Source organism: Spermophilus citellus, assembly GCF_964194105.1.
Source record: "Spermophilus citellus genome assembly, chromosome: 4".
In the NCBI taxonomy this organism is placed as follows: Eukaryota; Metazoa; Chordata; class Mammalia; order Rodentia; family Sciuridae; genus Spermophilus; species Spermophilus citellus.
Genome location: NC_138185.1, coordinates 1,850,529 through 1,868,505, shown reverse-complemented (window position 1 = coordinate 1,868,505; position 17,977 = coordinate 1,850,529). Strand labels below are relative to the sequence as shown.

The following is a 17,977-nucleotide window of genomic DNA, read 5'->3' as shown; positions in this document are numbered from 1 at the left end:
GTGGCCCCAGTTGCGCGCGGGGTCCGCGGGAGCCGGCTGCCGGGGGCGTGGGCTGCAGGAGAGGCCCGCCCCCGGCCGGCGGCACCCTGCTGCGCAGGCGCCGCGCGCGAGCCCGCCCCCACCGTGGCCGGCGGCGCGGCCATATTTAAAGGGCGGCGGGCGCGGCGAACCAATGGGCGGCCAGCGTGCGCGGGCGGCGCGTGGCGGCGCGGGGCCCCGGATGTGGCTGCGGCGTCGCTCCTCCCCCGCTTGCCTCAGAGCCTGGAGGCGCGCCCCGCTCCGCTAGCTCGCTAGCTCGCGGCCCGCAAGCCCCTTGGGCGCAGCGGAAAGCGCCCCGGCGGCGCGGAGCAGCGCAGGAGCGGGCGGCGCGGCGACCGCGCGGGGCGGAGCGGGCGGGGCCCAGCGCTCGTCCCCCGCGCCCGGCGGCCGCCGCCATGAGCGGCTCCTCGGGCACCCCGTATCTGGGCAGCAAGATCAGCCTCATTTCCAAGGCGCAGATCCGCTACGAGGGCATTCTCTACACCATCGACACCGACAACTCCACCGTGGCGCTCGCCAAAGGTAGCGGCCCGCCCCGCGCGCCCAACCGCCGCCAACAGCCCCGGGCCGGTCCCGCGCCCAGACCCCGGCCCCCACCGCGGGACGCTCCCCTTGCCGGGACCCCGGGCTCCCCGGCTCCCCGCCCCCACTCTGGAACGCCGCCCCCACCCGGTCTCCACCCCGGGACGCTCCCCGCGCCCCGCCCCCACTATGGGACACCCCCCCAGCCCGGGTTCCACGCCGTGTCGCTCCTCGGGCCTGGACCCCCAGCTCCACCCGGGACGCTCCCCGGGCCCCGCCCCCACCCTGGGGCGTCCCCCATTCCCCGGCCCGGAGCCCGGTCTCCACTCTGGGATGGCCCCCGCGCTCACCGGGGACGCCCCTTCCTCCCGGGACGCTCCCGAGCCCCTCCCCCACCCTGAACGCCCCGCGCCCGGAACCCCGTCTCCGCCCTGGGACGCCCCTCCAGGCCTCGCCAGGTTCCCGCCCCCGCACAATGGTTTTCGTGGCGCCGCCCTCTCCCTGCAGCCCGTCCTGCAGGTGTTGCGGGATGGGCGGCTCCGATAGCTGTGGTTCTTCTTCACCTGTGTGTGGGGACTGTTCCAGCAGGGACCAGGTGCCGTGTCTCCCAGGCCTCCCCAGAAGGCAGGGTGGGGGCGGGGGTGAAAAGATGCGAACCCGCGCGCGTTCTCCTGGAACGCTTTATCCAGCTGGGCCCACCGGGTCCTGTGGAGCATCCGTTGGCAAAGGGTGCCTGAACCGACTGATTTTACTGTGGGCCCAACTGAGCTGTCCTTTTGTGACAGCTGTCTGTAGGTGCTGGCTGACTTGAGGGTGCTTGTTGTGACTAGAGAGGTCCAGAACCCACATGCCAGTGCTGGCAATGCGGGCCCAGAGCCTCTTTGTCTTCATCCTCTAGAGGACGGGAGCGGGTTCCCCTGCCTCCTGGAGGAAAGCCAGCACGGCCAGCTCTGCAGCAGCCCGCGGTGTGCTGTGCCTGGTGTTAGGCCCTCGGGTCCTGGTGCCAAGTGCTGAGACCTGTCTGAAGCTGGCCTGGGTCAGAGGGAGCCCCATGACTCAGGGTGCAATTGTCCCAAATCCTAGACATGTTTCTTTTTGAACCCTGATGTGCAAACTTGGGCACACAGGGTAACACTGCAGGAAACAGCAGGGTGTTCCAAGTCTTTTTGTTCGTTTGAGCTCTTGGTATGGTACTTATTTTGACACAAGATCCCAGTTATAGAAACTGAGGTAAGAGTAGGCCCTCCAGTAGGAGTTGCCCTCCCTATTAGATAGAGCCTGCTGCCAAGCCCAGTCTGGCCCTGGAGCCGTACAGAGTTAGAAGTGTGATAGGGTTCTTAGACCCTGTTGGGGGTTCATGAAGCTATTGTTAGGGATCCCAGTTTTAGGTCTTTTTTCTCCTCCTTTTTATGATGTTCCCTTAGACTGGATGTATGCAGACGGGTGAGGGTGACACTCTCCTGGGTCCTCACCTAAGAAAACTGCCTTTGCAGCTGCAGAGTGTGGTGAGACCTTGAGCACAAAACAGCTGATGGTTTCATCTGCAAAGGCAGATGTGAACCAGGGAGGTTTTGCAAAGCAGAGAGTTCTGTGTATCGATGTGTTTACACTGGAGCATATGAATCTTTGTGAGACTTTGTTTTGAAATTCTTTTTGTCAGTTACGAACGACTGTCTTTTTGGACTTTCATTGATGGGACCCTCTTAAAGGGATTAAGTAGCTGTTGAATTATAAATTTGGGTATTGTGTTGGGGTGGTGCTCAGGGCAGAGGCCCTTGTCTTCTGGCAGGCCCAGGAACTATATAGAGCTGTAGTGACAGAGGATTGATGAAATGGACTTGGCAAAGGGTGACAACCCTTCCTTTTTTTCATCCTTAAGTGAGATCCTTTGGTACTGAAGATCGTCCTACAGATAGGCCTGCTCCCCCAAGAGAGGAAATTTACGAGTACATCATTTTCCGGGGAAGTGACATCAAAGATATCACTGTGTGTGAACCTCCGAAAGCTCAGCACACTCTCCCTCAGGATCCTGCCATCGTTCAGGTATGTGTGTCACTGTATTTCCACATGATACCATTTCTAAGGGAGCTGGCTTCTCCTGGAATTTAGTATATGTTTGACTAGAGTGCTCAAATTGAGAAATGACTCTTTAGTAAAAAGTAGTCTCATTTTCATCTAGTGCTTGATGTTCCTATGAAAAGCATTAATTCACGCACCATATAGTAGGTAGTGTGTTCTGTGTGGCATGACCCCTTGGGGAGGAGGCCTGTGACTCACTGTGTGTGTGTGTGTGTGTGTGTGTGTGTGATGTGAAGGGGTGCTACTTTTGGGGTTTTGCCTGGACATAGTGTAATCAAGCCCTGAGTGGCATGGGATGCTTGTCGGGAAAACAGTGGAACCCCAAATTTGTAAGTCTTAAGCCACATTCCAGCCTTTTAGGTTGTGGCTCAGGATTACCAGGGGGCCCAGATAAATATTTACTTGTAAGTTTAAACATTTGTTGGCTCCTTTGGGATTCAGGATGCACTGGGTTCTGAGTCAAGGGTGCACCTGGAAGGTAGGAGAAGGCAGGGTGGGCTTTGGAGGAGCTCTTCAGGCCAGGCTTCTGAAGTTTGGACGGAGGGTCCTCACGGACTTGGAAAGAAGAATGTATGTTTGAGCCAGGCCCAAGGGGCAAAGAGGAAATAGCCAGGTGAAGGGCATGGGAAAAGGTCAGTTCTCAGACTAGCAGCAGTCCTCTCTGAGGCTTGGGGTTCAGAGCAAAGACAGATGTTGGGAAATGGAAGCACCTCTGCAGGGATATGTCTGGAATTGAGTGTGGTACTTTCTCTTGTTAGAGAGGCTAGATTCCACCAGTGACAGAGGGGAGTTGTCAGGGTTTTAATTAAGTTAGGAGAAATTCATGATAGTGTTACGTGGACAGGTGCAACTGGTTGGAAAAAGGCAGCTTTGACCATACTGAAAACTCCCCCAGGACCACTCAGCATGTCAGCAGTACAGGTGACAGAACTGGCGCTTCCCTTCTGAGCAGGTGCTCTGAGCAGACTTGCAGGGTATCAGGATGGCCTTGTACCTCTCTTACCGGTGTGTCTCGTTGTTCAGTCTTCTCTGGGCTCTGCCTCCGCCTCGCCCTTCCAGCCGCATGTGCCTTACAGCCCCTTCAGAGGGATGCCGCCCTACGGCCAGCTGGCAGCCAGCTCCCTGCTCAGCCAGCAGTATGCTGCGTCCTTAGGTCTAGGTGAGTAACAGTTTCTGCCTCCTGAACTACCCTGCTTATGATCACCAGGAAGTACAGTGACAGGTCTAAGGGTGGGGCATGTCCTCTTGTCATGTTCAGTTCCTAGACTACTTATTGTAGCACATGCTGGATGAGTCTCCCCTGTGCAGCTTCCGCTCTCCATTATCTGGTAGCTGTCCAGCTGAGTGAGAGTGGGCATTGTGAGTCTTGGACTCAATGGACCAGGTCAGAATTGATCTGGAACATCAGCCTGGGTCTGCGTGGAAGTCCTGGTACACCTGCCTGGAAGGAGGAGTGCTGACACGTGTACTCATGTAGGACTTCTAGATGTTTGCACATCTGTGAGCCTGTAAATATAATATCCTATTTTCCTGTTAAATCTTTTTGTTATTCTACCATAAGGGTCCTGCTCAAAATGGTTTTAACCAAGGTTGACTAGTCCCAGAGTAGTCTGTTTTCCATGTTGAGAGTGAGCGTGGTCTTGTCCTTGGCCTTGGCCTGGCTCTAGTTCTGCAGCTGTGTTCAGAACATGGCACTGGCAGTCTTTGCTTGGACCCCAGTGTGAGGCAGGGAGCATTAATTAGACCCAGATCAATTCTGTGGGTTACTTGTTTGTCTTGATTGCTGTTCCTCGTGTGACAGGTGATTTCTCAGCCCAGCTTACTGTTTCTAAAATGTGTGTGTATGAGCAAAGTGTCCTATGAGAGTCTGCTTGGCTCTTCCCAAGTTTGCTAGACACGAGATAAGTATGTCCTGACTTATTTGTGTGCTTTCTCTTTGCTCTTTTCTCCTTTCTCTTCCTTTAGAGAAGTTGGTAAGCCCTCCAGCCTCAGCCGCTGCTTCCAGCCCTAGTTCTTCTCCATCTCCACAGCCTGTTTCAGAGCTTGACATGTCCTCAGAGCCACCTCAGCTCACTTCCAAGGGTAACAGCAGTTTGGAGAACTAACTGCATGCTGTCTTGCAGACCATTCTGAGTGCAAGGGGGTAAAATGAGAGCCAGAATGACAGGAGCCGTAGATCGTTCGCTAGGCCTAGGGAGCAGTGATACTGCTTCTGTTTTGTTCAGCCCAAAATGTGGTTCATAACTACCAGTTTTATAGCTTTTTTTTTTTTCTTTTGGTGATGGGAATTGAACCAGAGGCACACCACTGAGCCACCTCCCCAGCCCTTTTTATTTTTTATTTTTAGATAAGGAGCCCTTGGTTCACACTGCCTGGGTCTAGAGTTTGTTTTGACCTGCCCCAAACATCATGCTTGGGAAACTTCCTTTGAATACAAAGCTGTTTCCCTGTGGGTTTGCTGGGACCTAATCATGTTCTAGACCGCTGCAGCGGAGTTCCCTAGCCACTTCACAAACACAAGTCATCCTTCAGCGTGTTCAGGATAGGAGCTCAGTGATGATCAGCTCTATGGCCAGCTGCTGGGTATTGTCCTGAAGGCCACCTTGTCAATCTAGTGTCCACCTGTCTGCTAAGACAGCAATGCTATGGTATTTTTAGAGTTTCCTGATGTTCTCACTTACCTCAAGTTCTGAACTTCACTTTCACTGTTTTCTTACACATCTGTTTTACCTATGCTTCATGTGCATTGTCACAGGCTCAAGCCTTTACCATCATCCATACTTGGTCCAAGAAACTGTCTATGCTCTTGTTTGGCCACACAAGCAATGTCAGTCTGTTAGATATGTTGCTTTTAAGTTCTGCATATGTCTGAGAGCAGTCATATTTTTTCCACTTAAACACTTTGTACTCTGATTTTTCTCAGGAATATTTACATAAAACTACCCAAAGGGCAGATAGATTGTTTTAACTGGTTCGATTTTCTAAAAGGCAAATATGCCCAAAGTTCTTGCCCTATCCATTCCTGTGTGATAAGCCAGTGAAAGTGGTCCAGATTAGTTCTTGTCAGAGAGGACCTTTCCGATGCCTGCCCTGTGCGGGCTACTCTTGATTTGGTTACAAGAACTTTTCTACACTGATTTCCATAACATCAGTCCAGTATACAAAGTTAGGGTATATCCCTTCTTCATCTGTGTTGGGCTGCCCCCCTGACAGTGGTTACCCTGTGGTTAGGACTTATTTTTCTGTCTCATCTTTGACCACTTCCACTCAGTCCCCAGGTGCTTTCTTTAACACTTCCCACAGATCCTGGAACCTGGGAGAGGAGTAGGAAGAGGCAGTCTGGGCAGGTGGCCTTTTGCACACCCTCTACCAGGTTCAGATGACATCCCCTGCATCAGGACCACCACTGAGGCTTGGTTTTGAGATGCATCTCAGGCAGTACTCTAAGAATAACCCTTACTGAGGCCACCAGGGAGCCCTTCTTGTTTTATGAGGAGCCTATACTCTCGTGAAGCTGCAGGCTGACAACTGTGGTCAGCTCTTCCCTCTTCATCCTATTTTTTTATTATCTTGTAAGCAAAAATGATAGTATTCTAGAATTTAACTTTGAAGTTTGACCACTGCACTTGCTAGAAGACCCCAGCTGGTTCTACTCGGGTGTGGACTGGAATGAAACAGATTGTTGAATCCTGAAATTCATCATCTCAGGGCTATTTGAGCCCCTTTGGGGTTAGAGTTTGTGTGGTTCTAGAAAGCTGTTCCTTAGGGAGTGGCCCAGTCTGGGGAAGCTTGGCCTGGGCTTGGACCCTCTCTGGGCAGTTGCCCTCTCCTGCCTGATTGTCAGCCAGAAAAGAAGTGACTGGAGGTGTAAGGCTTTTCTTCTCTGTTTGTAAACCCTCTTCCTCTCCTCAATTCAGGAGCTGGCTTTCCTTCTGCCCCTGTTGGCAAGAGCCCCATGGTGGAACAGGCTGTCCAGACTGGCTCTGTCGATAACCTGAATGCCAAGAAGCTGTTACCTGGCAAGGGCACCACAGGGACGCAACTCAACAGTCGCCAGGCCCAGCCAAGCAGCAAGACCACTGGCGGTACTTGAGTTCTTCCTCCCCTGCAGTTTGCTGTGTTCACAGTGGCACACTATTTTCTGGGTTATTTTTTAAAGCATTAAACTCCTCTCCTATCCTAAGCCCCACATGCTTTTGGACAGGCCCATATGGCAGACTTCCTTCCATGGGGCCCCAGGCAGTGGTGGTGCCCTGCTTTGGTGGCTGGGTTCTGGCTTCTGCTGGAGCTTTGCCTTATTCTTCCCTTTGCGCCTCAGATGTAGTCCCACCGGCAGCTGTGCACACTCAAGGGCAGGTGAATGACGAGAACCGAAGACCTCAAAGGAGGCGGTCAGGTAACACCTGTGGCCACCCAAGTTTGGGAGCCATGAGCAACAGGCCATGTTTTGCTTGTCCTCGTGGATGCTGCTCCTCTTGTCTGCTTGTGCTTGGAAGCTGCGTTTGAAGTCCTGCTGGAAACATTGGGTGGTGGTTTACTTCAGCCATTGCTGTCCTTCTTCCTTGTAGGCAACCGGCGAACAAGAAATCGCTCTAGGGGGCAAAACCGTCCAACTAATGTCAAAGAGAACACGATCAAGTTTGAAGGTGACTTCGATTTCGAGAGTGCAAATGCTCAGTTCAACCGAGAGGAGCTTGATAAAGAATTCAAGAAGAAGCTGAATTTTAAAGGTCTGATTTGCATAAAAGTTACTACTCCCTGGACGTATCCCTAGAGTGTGCTATGAAAAGATTGAGGTGATCTGGGAAGCCAGCTGGGGTGCTGACCAGTCTGGAAACTGGAATTAACAAAGAATTAATGAGATAAGGAAGTGTTTGGGGGTGGGAGAGGGAGACAGTTGTTCTGACTGTTGGTATAAAGAGGTCTCTGCTTAGTATGACAGACACATGGTGTGGGCTGCTGAATGGACCCCTGGAGAGAGACCTCCTTGGAGGGGGGTTGGGGTGTTTGCTTCTGCACCTTTGTGTGCTCTACTTCTCTTTGTAGAGGACAAAGCTGAGAAGGGGGAAGAGAAGGACCCAGCTGTGGTGACTCAGAGTGATGAAACTCCTGCTGAAGAAGACCTCCTGGGGCCCAACTGCTACTACGATAAATCCAAGTCATTCTTTGACAATATCTCCTCTGAACTCAAGACCAGGTGAGGCCTCCGTGGACTGGTAGAGAAGGTCATCACTGCATGCATGTCTCAGAAGCACAGACTCGGCAGTCTCCACCTGAAGACCTAACCTACAGCCTTGAATTCGGGGCACATGCCCTAGGAGCTTGCATTTCTGTGTAATAGATGCTAGAGTCCCCAGTAGTCTCTCTCAGCCATCCAGGATGTGGTGCAAGAAATTCTGGCAATCATCCAGCCACAGGGGAACTCACTGAGGTCAGGCCCCTGGTCACTAGGTTTCCTGTCCACATTCAGTGTTCTTGCTGGGCTGCTTGCTGGTCTCAGTGGCCTGGCTAGTGTTCTGACCGTGATGTTCTTTCCCTTGGTGTTGGCCACCAGTGACCATGTTTCACATGTGTGATCGTCTTTAGTACCTTGGGTGAATGTTCTGGACTATGCGGGCAATCTGTAGAGTAAGCATGGTGTGGAAACCCAGATCCATGTGTCCTGCAGGTTGAGCACCAGGAATGCTCCCAGGCATTCAAGAGTGGCAGCAGGCAAAATTGAGTGACCCTGGCACATGCTCACACTCCACTGGGGGAGCATGCAAGTGGAGATGCACAAAACATGAACAGAGGACACGTAGGAGCCCAGCAGTGGAGGGTGGGCAGGGCTGGGTCGGAGGGTAGCCACAGGGGTGAGTGAAGGTCTATGTGTGTCTGTGGGGCTGGGTTGGAGGGTGTTGTAGGAGTTCAGGTAGGGTGTTGTAGGTCACAGTAATGATGTTGGCTTTGTTATGATCCTGTGGGCAACCTTCCAGTAGTGACATGCGACAATATAGCATGTTGATGAGAGTGGCCCAGAGTGGGCCACCATGAGGCTGGGTGGACAAGGTGGCTGGCTCAGCAGGAGTGCAGGTTCTTGGAATACTGGGCTGTATGTGGTGGGAAGGCTGGACACAGTGTGTTTTGAGGATGGCACTTACAGGGCGTGGGGAGTCCAGAATGACTCCCACATGTCTTGGCTTGGGTACGTGAAGAACAGTGTCATTTTCAACCAAGAAACCTGTGGATGCAGCAGGCTTCTAGATTGAAGGGCAGGAACTGGCTAGCTGTCTGCCAACATTTTGGCTGCACTGGGCACATGGTTGTACATGGGAGTTATGCTCCCAAATGTTTGGGCAGCATGATGTGTGAGAGCTGTGATGCCATCTGCTATCATCCCCAGAAGCACATGCACCATTCTTGCTCCATCCAGCCCTGCCCCTCTCCACCCATATCCTTCTAGTAGAAACCTGAGTCTGGAGGAGTCTGTATCCTGTTCTGGTCTGAGGTCTGCATGGGGCCTGGGCGCCCAAGCTTCTCTCCCTGCCCAGCAATCGGTGGAGAGAAGGCTTCCTTTGTCACCCACTGGTGGCAACCTGCTTAGCCTTGTTGATGAAAGGTAGGTCTTGAGCAGTCTAGTGCTCAGGAAGATGGCTGCAGTGGTCTTCATCTCCAGGCCTAACCTGTTCCCTCCACCTCTGTAATGGCTCCAGCAACAGCTTGTGGTTCTTCCCTGGGCTGTTACGAGGATGGAGCTTGAGTCATCAGGATTCCACACACTTTATCTCTGGTCCAGTTCCAGGCGTACAACATGGGCTGAAGAGAGGAAGCTCAACACGGAGACCTTTGGCGTGTCAGGGAGGTTCCTCCGCGGTCGTAGTTCCCGTGGTGGGTTCCGTGGAGGAAGGGGCAATGGGACAACCCGGCGCAACCCGACTTCCCACAGAGCTGGGACTGGCAGGGTGTGAAGATGCAGCCTGAGTGAGTGTGGGAACCTTCTGGATCCTTGGGTGGGAGGCACTGGGACGGGTGTACCTAGCCAGAGCAGAGGTGCTGGAGAGTAGGTGGGCTTTCTGTCTTCCCACAAGAAGAGCATCCTGAAGGTGTCAGGCCCAACTGACGGCCTCAGCCCTCAGAGTCACCCAGGGTCTCCTAGAAACAGCGAGAGTCAGGTCTGACCCAGGTCTGCCAAACCTGGGCCTCGGGTAGGACCCAAGTTGCTGCCCACTTCATCCAGCTGAGATCATGGGTGTGGGAGGGCAAGGACCATGGTGGAGTCTAGTGAGGGCTCTGTGCTTGCCGCTGGGCTCCGGCATGATGCCCTAGTCCAGCCTAGCCCTGCACCGAGTCAGAACCTGTTAGCGAGGCCCCAGGGATGGTGTGCACTCCTGGGTCTGGGCAGTGTCCCTGTATGGTGACTGGTACTGACCCACCCCAACCAGGTGGCATTTGGAGGAACCAGGGCTTCCTGCCACTCACTGTCTCCCAGTCTTCAGTGTGCTACTTGGAGGGGGCCCTGATAGGACAGTGGGCGGTCCCAGGGAGGGAATAGGGGTTGAGTGGCCCCTGTTACTGGTCAGGCAGCAGTCCCTGCTGATACTGAGTAGCTGTGTAATAAATAGTTGGTGTGGATATGCTCATTTTCTGTCCTCTTTTGCAGGCTCCTGCTGAAGAGCACAGAAGTGACGTCAAGGACACCACAGAAATGCTCTGCACTGAACAGGGAAGGAGTGGGTCCCATTTACTGAGTTGGAAAATTCCCATACTGCTACTTACGTTTTGGACTTAACTGAACTTAGACGTGGTCTGAGTTAAAACCACTTGTTTTTTGGGAAGTATTCATGGGTAACCTCTTTGAGGTATCTTGACCTACGTTTCCTTTTTGGTTGCGCACAGCCTAATTCTAAGGTTTTGGCATTTTCTATAGCGAAGGTTTGATCTTCACTTTGTGATTTTTCTTTTTTTATGACAGCTTTGACTTTTAAAGTGGAACCAAATCTCATTTGGCACATGCGGCCAAGTGCATTTCTGTAACCCATCTGGCCCCTGGTGCTGCTGGCCTGGCACCCCCCCCCCACCACCACCGTCATTGGTAGGGCCTCAGGAGCCTGGCAGGGCCAGCACAGGGTGGGCCGGACATGTGCGTGGGTGGGGCAAAGGCAGGGAAAGGGATATCCCATGGATCATGTTGTGTAACAAACCGGAGTGATGTTGTTAGGGTTGGGGGCTGGCAGAGGGTGGTGGACTTGGTGGTACTGGGAAGGGACCCTGAACGTTACCTATGCAGAGCCTGGCTTCCACAGGCACTGAGGCCAAGGGTTGAAGCCCTGAGCCACTCCATACAATGTTCCCCTGGCTCTCTTGTCCTGTCCTTACCAGCCTCTGACCCAGGTCAGTGTTGGACTCTTGTCCTCATCCACTTGGAAATGAGCCAGTCTTTTTTTGCAAGGTCAGTTGACCTTTTTTCCTCTGGATTGTAAATAGTTCTTGTGTGTTTGTTTTAAAGGTGGGTGGAGGGAGGGTGGGGAATATAAATTTGTTGCATGAGTAAGATGTGTCAGACCTCCAGTGTAAGCATGCATCCTTCTGATTGACAGGGCATTTTGTTGAAAATAAGCACCTTGGTAACTAAACCCCTTTAAATAGCTATGAAGGCTTTAGTTCTGTATTAAGTCATTATAAATGCTTGGGTTTATTTTTGTAGGACTTCATGGCTAAGAAGTAGAACATAGCATTGGCACTGCTTTGTTTGGGAAATGTAAATTGTAATTATAAATAAATATGCAAACCCTTAAAACTTTTTTCTGTGCTGCCTAACAACCTCTGCAGCATATCCAGGGCCCACCCAGAGGCAGGTGCTATTCAGCCCTAGAGTACACTTGGGGTGGTAGGATTTGGGGGAATTGGTTCCATATAGTACCCGAGGAAGGAGAGACCCTGCTGAAGTGCAGTGAGATAGGCCTGGATCCTCTTGTTGGCGGCCTTTCTGGGATGAGTGGCCCTGCTGTCTAGAATCTGCATACACACTAGTTTAGGCTAAAAGCAGTCTATTTACTTCAGTAAATAGTTTCCAGGTGACTTTAAAAGCAGTGCTCAGAGGACCAGAAGGGACAGCTGGATTTGGCTTTCCCTTATGGTACCTGCCTATGCTCTACTTAGGCTCTAGAGCAGGAACTGGCAGCAGGCAGCCTTCTGTTTTGCTGGTGGCAGTGGAGGGAAGTAACCCAGTGCCCAATGACCAGTTCTTTTCAGTGTGTATGGTAGGTACCAGGGGCCACAGCCCTCATTCTGACCTGTGCAGCTCAGCAGCTGGACTGTGCTGCTGGTGGATGTAAAGGCTGCTTACCACCTGAAGTAGCCTTGCTGTTAATTCAGTTGACAGTCATTTTGACAATTAACACATTTTTATGCTGAGCTTAAAAGTGATCTCCTGAGTCTGTGTTTTAGAGGATAGCATATACTGCAAGCCAGAGAGGGCAGCTGGGGGCTGAGGGAGGCAGCAGCATGTGCCTGGAACAGCCCAGGACCCAAAGGCCAAGAGGGGTTCTTTCTGGCTAAAATGTGAGAGAGGGGAACAGCTAGGTAGAAAACAGGAGACAGACAAATCCATTAAAAGCCGAAAGAAAAAACTAATTTTGAATATAGCAACTCATTGCCTGGAAGGAAATGGAAAACTGTATTGAACCCCCAGAGGCGAACCCTGGCTTGTTAGGAGCCCGGCAACAAGGGACAGAAAAGAAAGTGCGTAAAAAGCAAGTACACAGATTCCCAAAACAAGGGGGGAAAGACCCCATCTTCTTAAAGAGCTAGTATGATCACACCTAAAAAGACCCATGCTCTCTTCACAAGCAAAGGCTAAAAAATACGGAAGTTTATTGGGTACTCTTGACATCCCAGACAGGTGGATGAATGGAAACGCCCACAGAGACTCATCAGTGACCAAGTTTAAAAGCTGTTCTAAGCAAGAGAGATTTCTTCATCACGATGCTTTCTTTTGTTTCTTCTTTTCATTTTCTTCTTTTTCTTTTTCAATTTCAGCAACGTATTTCTCAATTTCTTCAGGATTGAGAATCTACAACATAGGATTTTTTAAAACTTCAGAAACATGTTTAACCCCCAGGTTGCACAAGGTACAAAAAACACTAGCTCCTTTGGGCAGTGCAGCCTGGTTTGTGCTGCAGCCATTCCACAGCCCCTTTGGAGAAGGGCTTCAAGGAACTAGGGTGACATTTGCCTGAGGTGTTAAAAACAAAGTTGCACTTGGCAGCCTCAATACAACAAGAGAACACATGAACACCATTGGGAACCATGGAAGCAAGTGGAAAAGTGTTCAGACTGCGTGGAGCCTTGGACATTGGAGCAGCTGAAGCCACAACATGATGGCCTCAGGAGGAAGTGACCCTCCAGAAGGAAACACCATGGGGTCTTTCTATGATTTTACACAGGAGAGGGTCTGAACTGAATCTGCTCTCCAGATTCCAGCTCAGACCACATGATCAAATCAAGATGACGACTTGAGGATTACCTTAAGGGGCTGATCTCTCCTCATGACAGCAAGTTCAATGTTTTTGCCACCTGATTGGACCACCTTGAAGGGAAAGACAGGAATGTTAAGACACTTCTGCCCTCAAGAACATAGTGGCAATCCTGGCAGCCCTCCTTGGACAGGCAGCAGTGGCCACTGGGAAGCGCAATGCCTGTTTGTACTTCAAAGTCTTGCTAGAGCCTGTGAGTTCTTGATAGATCCCTAGCCCCTACTCTGGATCTCTTAATTTCCCAACTTAGCAACCCAAGCCTCTGGGAGGCCAAGTGACATCTGTAGTATAGAGTCCACAGCCCGATGACTGGGCTTCTGTCTTCCTGCTTCTCATGCTCTTTGTTCCTGGGTGAGCCATGACTACCCCTGCTCTATGAAGAAGCAGATGATGGCACTTTCTTTCCCAGGGCTCCTGTGGTGCATGGCAGCTGGACAACTCCCAACCATCCAGCACTGCCATGGGCTGTTGTCACACATGCTCCTTCTCCATCTTGCCCAGACACACTTACTTCTAGGAGGGCCTTGATCACCAGCTTGATGGTCAGATCATCCGTCTCGATGGCCTCATCGGTATAGTTCTTCTCCAGGAACTCACGCACTGACTTGGCACCCCGGCCTATGGCATTGGCCTGAAACAGACAAGTGTGGGCTCACAAGGCACAACCAGAGCCACCCCTGTCTTCTGCTCCAGCTGTGCTATTTGCTCTGTAGCAGTGCATGAGGTGACAGCCCTAGATTTGGGGCCTCCCTAATAGCTGTGTGTGCACATGCACACACACACAGGATTTAGAATTGGTGCTAATTTTTAAAAAAATATTTGTTTTAAGTTATAGTTCGACACAATACCTTTGTTTTATTTTTATGTGGGACTGAGGATTGAACCCAGCCCCCGACACGTGATAGGTGAGCGCTCTATTGCTGAGCCACAACCCTGGATTGGTGCTAATTCTTATTACAATAAGGGATTATACTTTTAATTATTAAGAGACACTGGTAATGTTATGAATGGAATTATATTCCATTTTATTATTGAGACACTGGGAAGTTTAAATTTATGCCACACATCCTTGAATCTTGGTGTCCTTTGCTATTGAGTGAACTTTTTACTTTCATTCACATCAGTAACATTTCATGAAACAGATTGTTCACTTAGGACTAAGGTAACTTACACTGCTGCTTGTTCACTGGCAAGAGGCCCAGTACCTCCCCAAGGACTTTAGTCCCTCCCTTTACTTTGTCCTGGACTCACCTTCCAGGCATGGTATGTGCCTGATGGGTCAGTCTGATAGAGTCTGGGGGTGCCATCAAAGTCGAAACCCACAATGAGGGCGGAGATGCCGAACGGCCTGCGCCCATTGCTCTGTGTATAACGCTGGCAGGGAAAGAAGGCAGTGCCGTCAACCATGAGAAAATTCATGTGACATCCAAAACAACTGTGCTTAGTGTAAGGATTAAATGTTCATCTTAAGCCCACCTCCAGGTTATCTGCCATTCAACTAATAAACGAAATTAGCTAATAGCTTTCAACATCTCTCCTTTCTGCAATTTCATTCTTAGACTCACCCAGGACTGGAACTACATTATGGAATAAAACTGAGGCTGCTGGAAATTATCTCGAGGGGCAGACTTGCACTCTTGCCACATGCTAGTTTTCAGATGAATGGCATCTGAGAACCAGAGTTGGTGAGCTTCCAGCCCCCTTCCAACTGCTTGGTAACTGGTGGTTCAAAAGGGCAAGATGAAAACAATTATTTCTCTCCAGAAACATGAATCCAGACTGCCTCCAGCAGAAAGGGACAACAGAACAGTGCCGCCCAATGAGAGAGGCCTTAAGTCACACACACACACACACACACACACACACACACACAGAGGAGGCCAGGAACCGAAGGAGATGTCCGCGTGAGGTAACACCACACAGGACGCTCCAGGACAGTGCCTGCTGCATCACAAGGAGGGCAGCACTCACCTGCTTCAGGCTGGCGATGTAGCGGGTGATGTACTCCACGGTGACAGGGTCCTCCACAGTCAGCCGGTGGCTCTGGCACTCCACCCGGGCCCTGTTGATGACTATCCGTGCATCGGCAGTGAGGCCTGCAATGGAGGCAGAGGAGCTTCTACTGCAGTGGCCACTCACTGTTCCACCCAGGTAAGTTCCAAAACCTGCCCTCTGAAACCCAGCACAGCATTTCTGAGTGATGGACAGCGGAACTAATCAGCCCTCAGAAACTTCTGAGAAAGTGGAACACATGAGAAGTTGTGTGGGCTGGCCACGGTGGCGCACACCTACGATCCCAGCAGCTTGGGAAGCTGAGGCAGGAAGATCTCAAGTTCAAAGTCAGCTCAGCAACTTAGAGAAATCTTATCTCAAAAAATATAAAACGGGCTGAGAATGTTACCAGTGGTTAAGCACTCCTGGATTTGATCCCCTGGTATACCCTTCCACCAGAAAAAAAAAAAAAAAAAAAATAGTGTGCATCAGATCCTATTTAAACATACTAGCGCTGGGGATGTAGCTCGGTGAGAGCACTTGTCTAGCATGCTCAAAGCCCAGGGCTCACGCCTCAGTACTGAAAAACAAAAAACAGATCTTCCTAGATTGGATCTTCTAAGGGAGGGCAGGATCAAGGCCATGGCAATGTACTGCTGGTGTTCCACAAATGCCACCCATTGGTTGCTGGTGATGGCAAAGCACTGTCCTCTGTGCCACAGGTACAGGGTGATAACACCCTGATCACTGACCAAGGAAGGTAACTGGAGGTGAAGCAGCACAGCAGCCCTACCTGGGCAGTGTCTGCATTCATTTGGCCATTTGTGCCCACCCCAGCAAAGAGTCCCAAGAAACCTGGTTTACATGTCTCCCAACTGCCCCTCTCCCCAACTAGTCCCCAAAGCTCTGCTGCACACCGTGACTCCAAAGAAGGCCCTGGCAGGGCTCATACCTGCAAAGGCCATGCAGACATTGTCGTCCAAAGCACAGATCTTGCGCACTGTTCTTTCATCTTGTAGTTTGGCCACTGATTTCTTTTCCACACCAAGAACAACAATGTCCCTTCCTCGAACACCAACCTTTAATAAAAATCCACAAGCCACATGAGAATCCTACTGGGCACAGAACATGAGAGCTCATATTAATGTGGGCCCTGGAAAGACTGGGGGCAACAGCCCCACAGGAAGGTGTGTGTCCACACCTCTTTCTCTGTCACAGGGCACCTGGCCCTGAAAACTAGGGGTTAATGACCCACTCCTGGTGGAGCTAGTGCAGGTTCCAGGATCCAGGTGTGCAACCTGGGCCTTTTAGATACTGATGTGGTGTTCTAGGCATAGTGTAGCTAGCCAGTAATATGTGAATACTTCATTTCAGTCCAAGGATTAGTCCTTCCAAACCTCAAAGCCAGGGACTGACTTTTACTTAAGCCAGGGGCAAACTCCTGGTTTGCAACAACTACCCACTGAAAAGTCAACATCACCCTGTGTTTGGCAGGCACAGCAGAGAGGAGGATGTGGATTACAAAGGGGAAATCACCTGAAGTTGACCCTTGAATCTAGACAAGTGTAGGAACATTGGGACCAACAAAGCCTGCCTGCTATAGAGGGCCCTGCAGCAGGTGGGATTGTACAGTGCTGTGGCCAGTGGAGTAGCATCCCTGACCTCGGCTTCCAGATGCTAGGGGCACCTCAGCAAGGTCTTGGCCAGTCCATCAGGCCCCCAGCCTGGAGTGTGTTTCAGTTTGCCCTGTGATTCCTCAAATGTCCTTTAGCGTCAAGCAGCGAACAAGAGAAGCTTGCAAGCTGCAGCTGGCCACGCAGAGCAGGCACTGGGAGTCCCTGGTGGGCATTAGCCTGTTCCTCTGCCACAGCCCTTTGGACTGTTAGGTCACCAGACATACCTGAAGCTTTAATTTCAAAATGGTTAAAGACTGGGGAGATGGAAACACTTAAAATTCAGAACCGTGTGTCCGCTCAACCTCTGAAAGACCAGGGAACACAAGAAAAATCGTCCTACGGTTTGCCAGTAACATTGGCAGGTGTCCCAAAGAGTCACGATTTGACGTTTCCTATAGTGACGAACAGTTGAGTCCCTGAACAAGAACACGGGCGAGGCGAGAGCGCCACGCTGGGACCAGAACTCGGCGTGACAGAGTGCGCCTTCCGCGGCGCAGCTGGACCCGGAAGCGGCCTGGACCCAGCGCAGGCCGCCGAGCCTCCTTTTGTTCTGGACGCCCACCTGGGTCTCGCCGGGGCGGTCCCCGCCACTGCTGGCTGCGAGAACGCCGCCAGCCCTCCTGCCGCCTGCGCACCTGGGGCCTCAGCTCCCGGCGCCCCAAGATGGCCCCAGCCCGGCGCGCGGCCCGGAAGCCCGCGTTGCGGCGCCCGGCGGAGGCCACCGCAGAGGCTACAGAACGGCCCAAAGCGCGGCCGCCGCCCAAGCGTCGCCAGCTCTCCACGGCATGGGCGCGTGCCCGCGGCTCTGCTCCACTCCTGGTCGCCAGCCTCGCCGCCCGTGCCCTGTCTGCAGGCCCGCCGCCCCAGACGCGCTGCTGCCCGCCTCCAAGCAGGCGCTCGGCCCGCCGCGCCCCGGCCCCGTACTCACCGCAGTCGAGCCCTTCTTGACGGCCTCCTGCGCGTATTCCACTTGGAAGAGGTGGCCGTCGGGCGAGAAGACGGTGATGGCGCGGTCGTAGCTCATGCCGGCGGGGCGCGGAGCTCTCGCCGCCGCTCAAAAGCGCACACTCACGGACGCCCGCCGCAGCCCCGCCCGCCACGCTGCCGGCGTCGCCGCGTCGCCGCGCCAGGCGGACGTGCGAGGCGGGCGGGGCG

At 52.3% G+C, this 17,977-nt stretch overlaps 2 protein-coding genes across 3 annotated transcripts; one reads left to right on the top strand and one right to left on the bottom strand.

The window, feature by feature from the left end:
* The first annotated feature begins 210 nt into the window (after nt 1-210).
* On the top strand, nt 211-12,652 carry LSM14B (LSM family member 14B). Of its 2 annotated transcripts, XM_081289782.1 has the most exons (10): nt 211-561; nt 2,441-2,604; nt 3,664-3,799; nt 4,606-4,722; nt 6,558-6,725; nt 6,959-7,036; nt 7,209-7,370; nt 7,687-7,837; nt 9,416-9,600; nt 10,280-12,652. In XM_081289782.1, the coding sequence occupies exons 1-9, from the start codon at nt 435-437 to the stop codon at nt 9,585-9,587; spliced, it is 1,275 nt and encodes a 424-aa protein (XP_081145908.1). In that variant the 5' UTR covers nt 211-434; the 3' UTR covers nt 9,588-9,600; nt 10,280-12,652. The 2 variants fall into 2 exon arrangements, with proteins under 2 accessions (XP_081145908.1, XP_081145909.1); XM_081289783.1 differs by lacking the exon at nt 4,606-4,722 and having other exon boundaries at nt 212-561.
* Nucleotides 12,469-17,931, bottom strand: PSMA7 (proteasome 20S subunit alpha 7). The gene is made up of 7 exons (XM_081289785.1): nt 17,751-17,931; nt 16,099-16,225; nt 15,126-15,250; nt 14,406-14,528; nt 13,666-13,785; nt 13,145-13,207; nt 12,469-12,691 (listed from the first exon to the last, which is right to left on the bottom strand). Exons 1-7 carry the CDS (start codon nt 17,844-17,846, stop codon nt 12,599-12,601), a joined length of 747 nt encoding a protein of 248 aa, XP_081145911.1. The 5' UTR covers nt 17,847-17,931; the 3' UTR covers nt 12,469-12,598.
* Between the last annotated feature and the right edge of the window lie 46 nt (nt 17,932-17,977).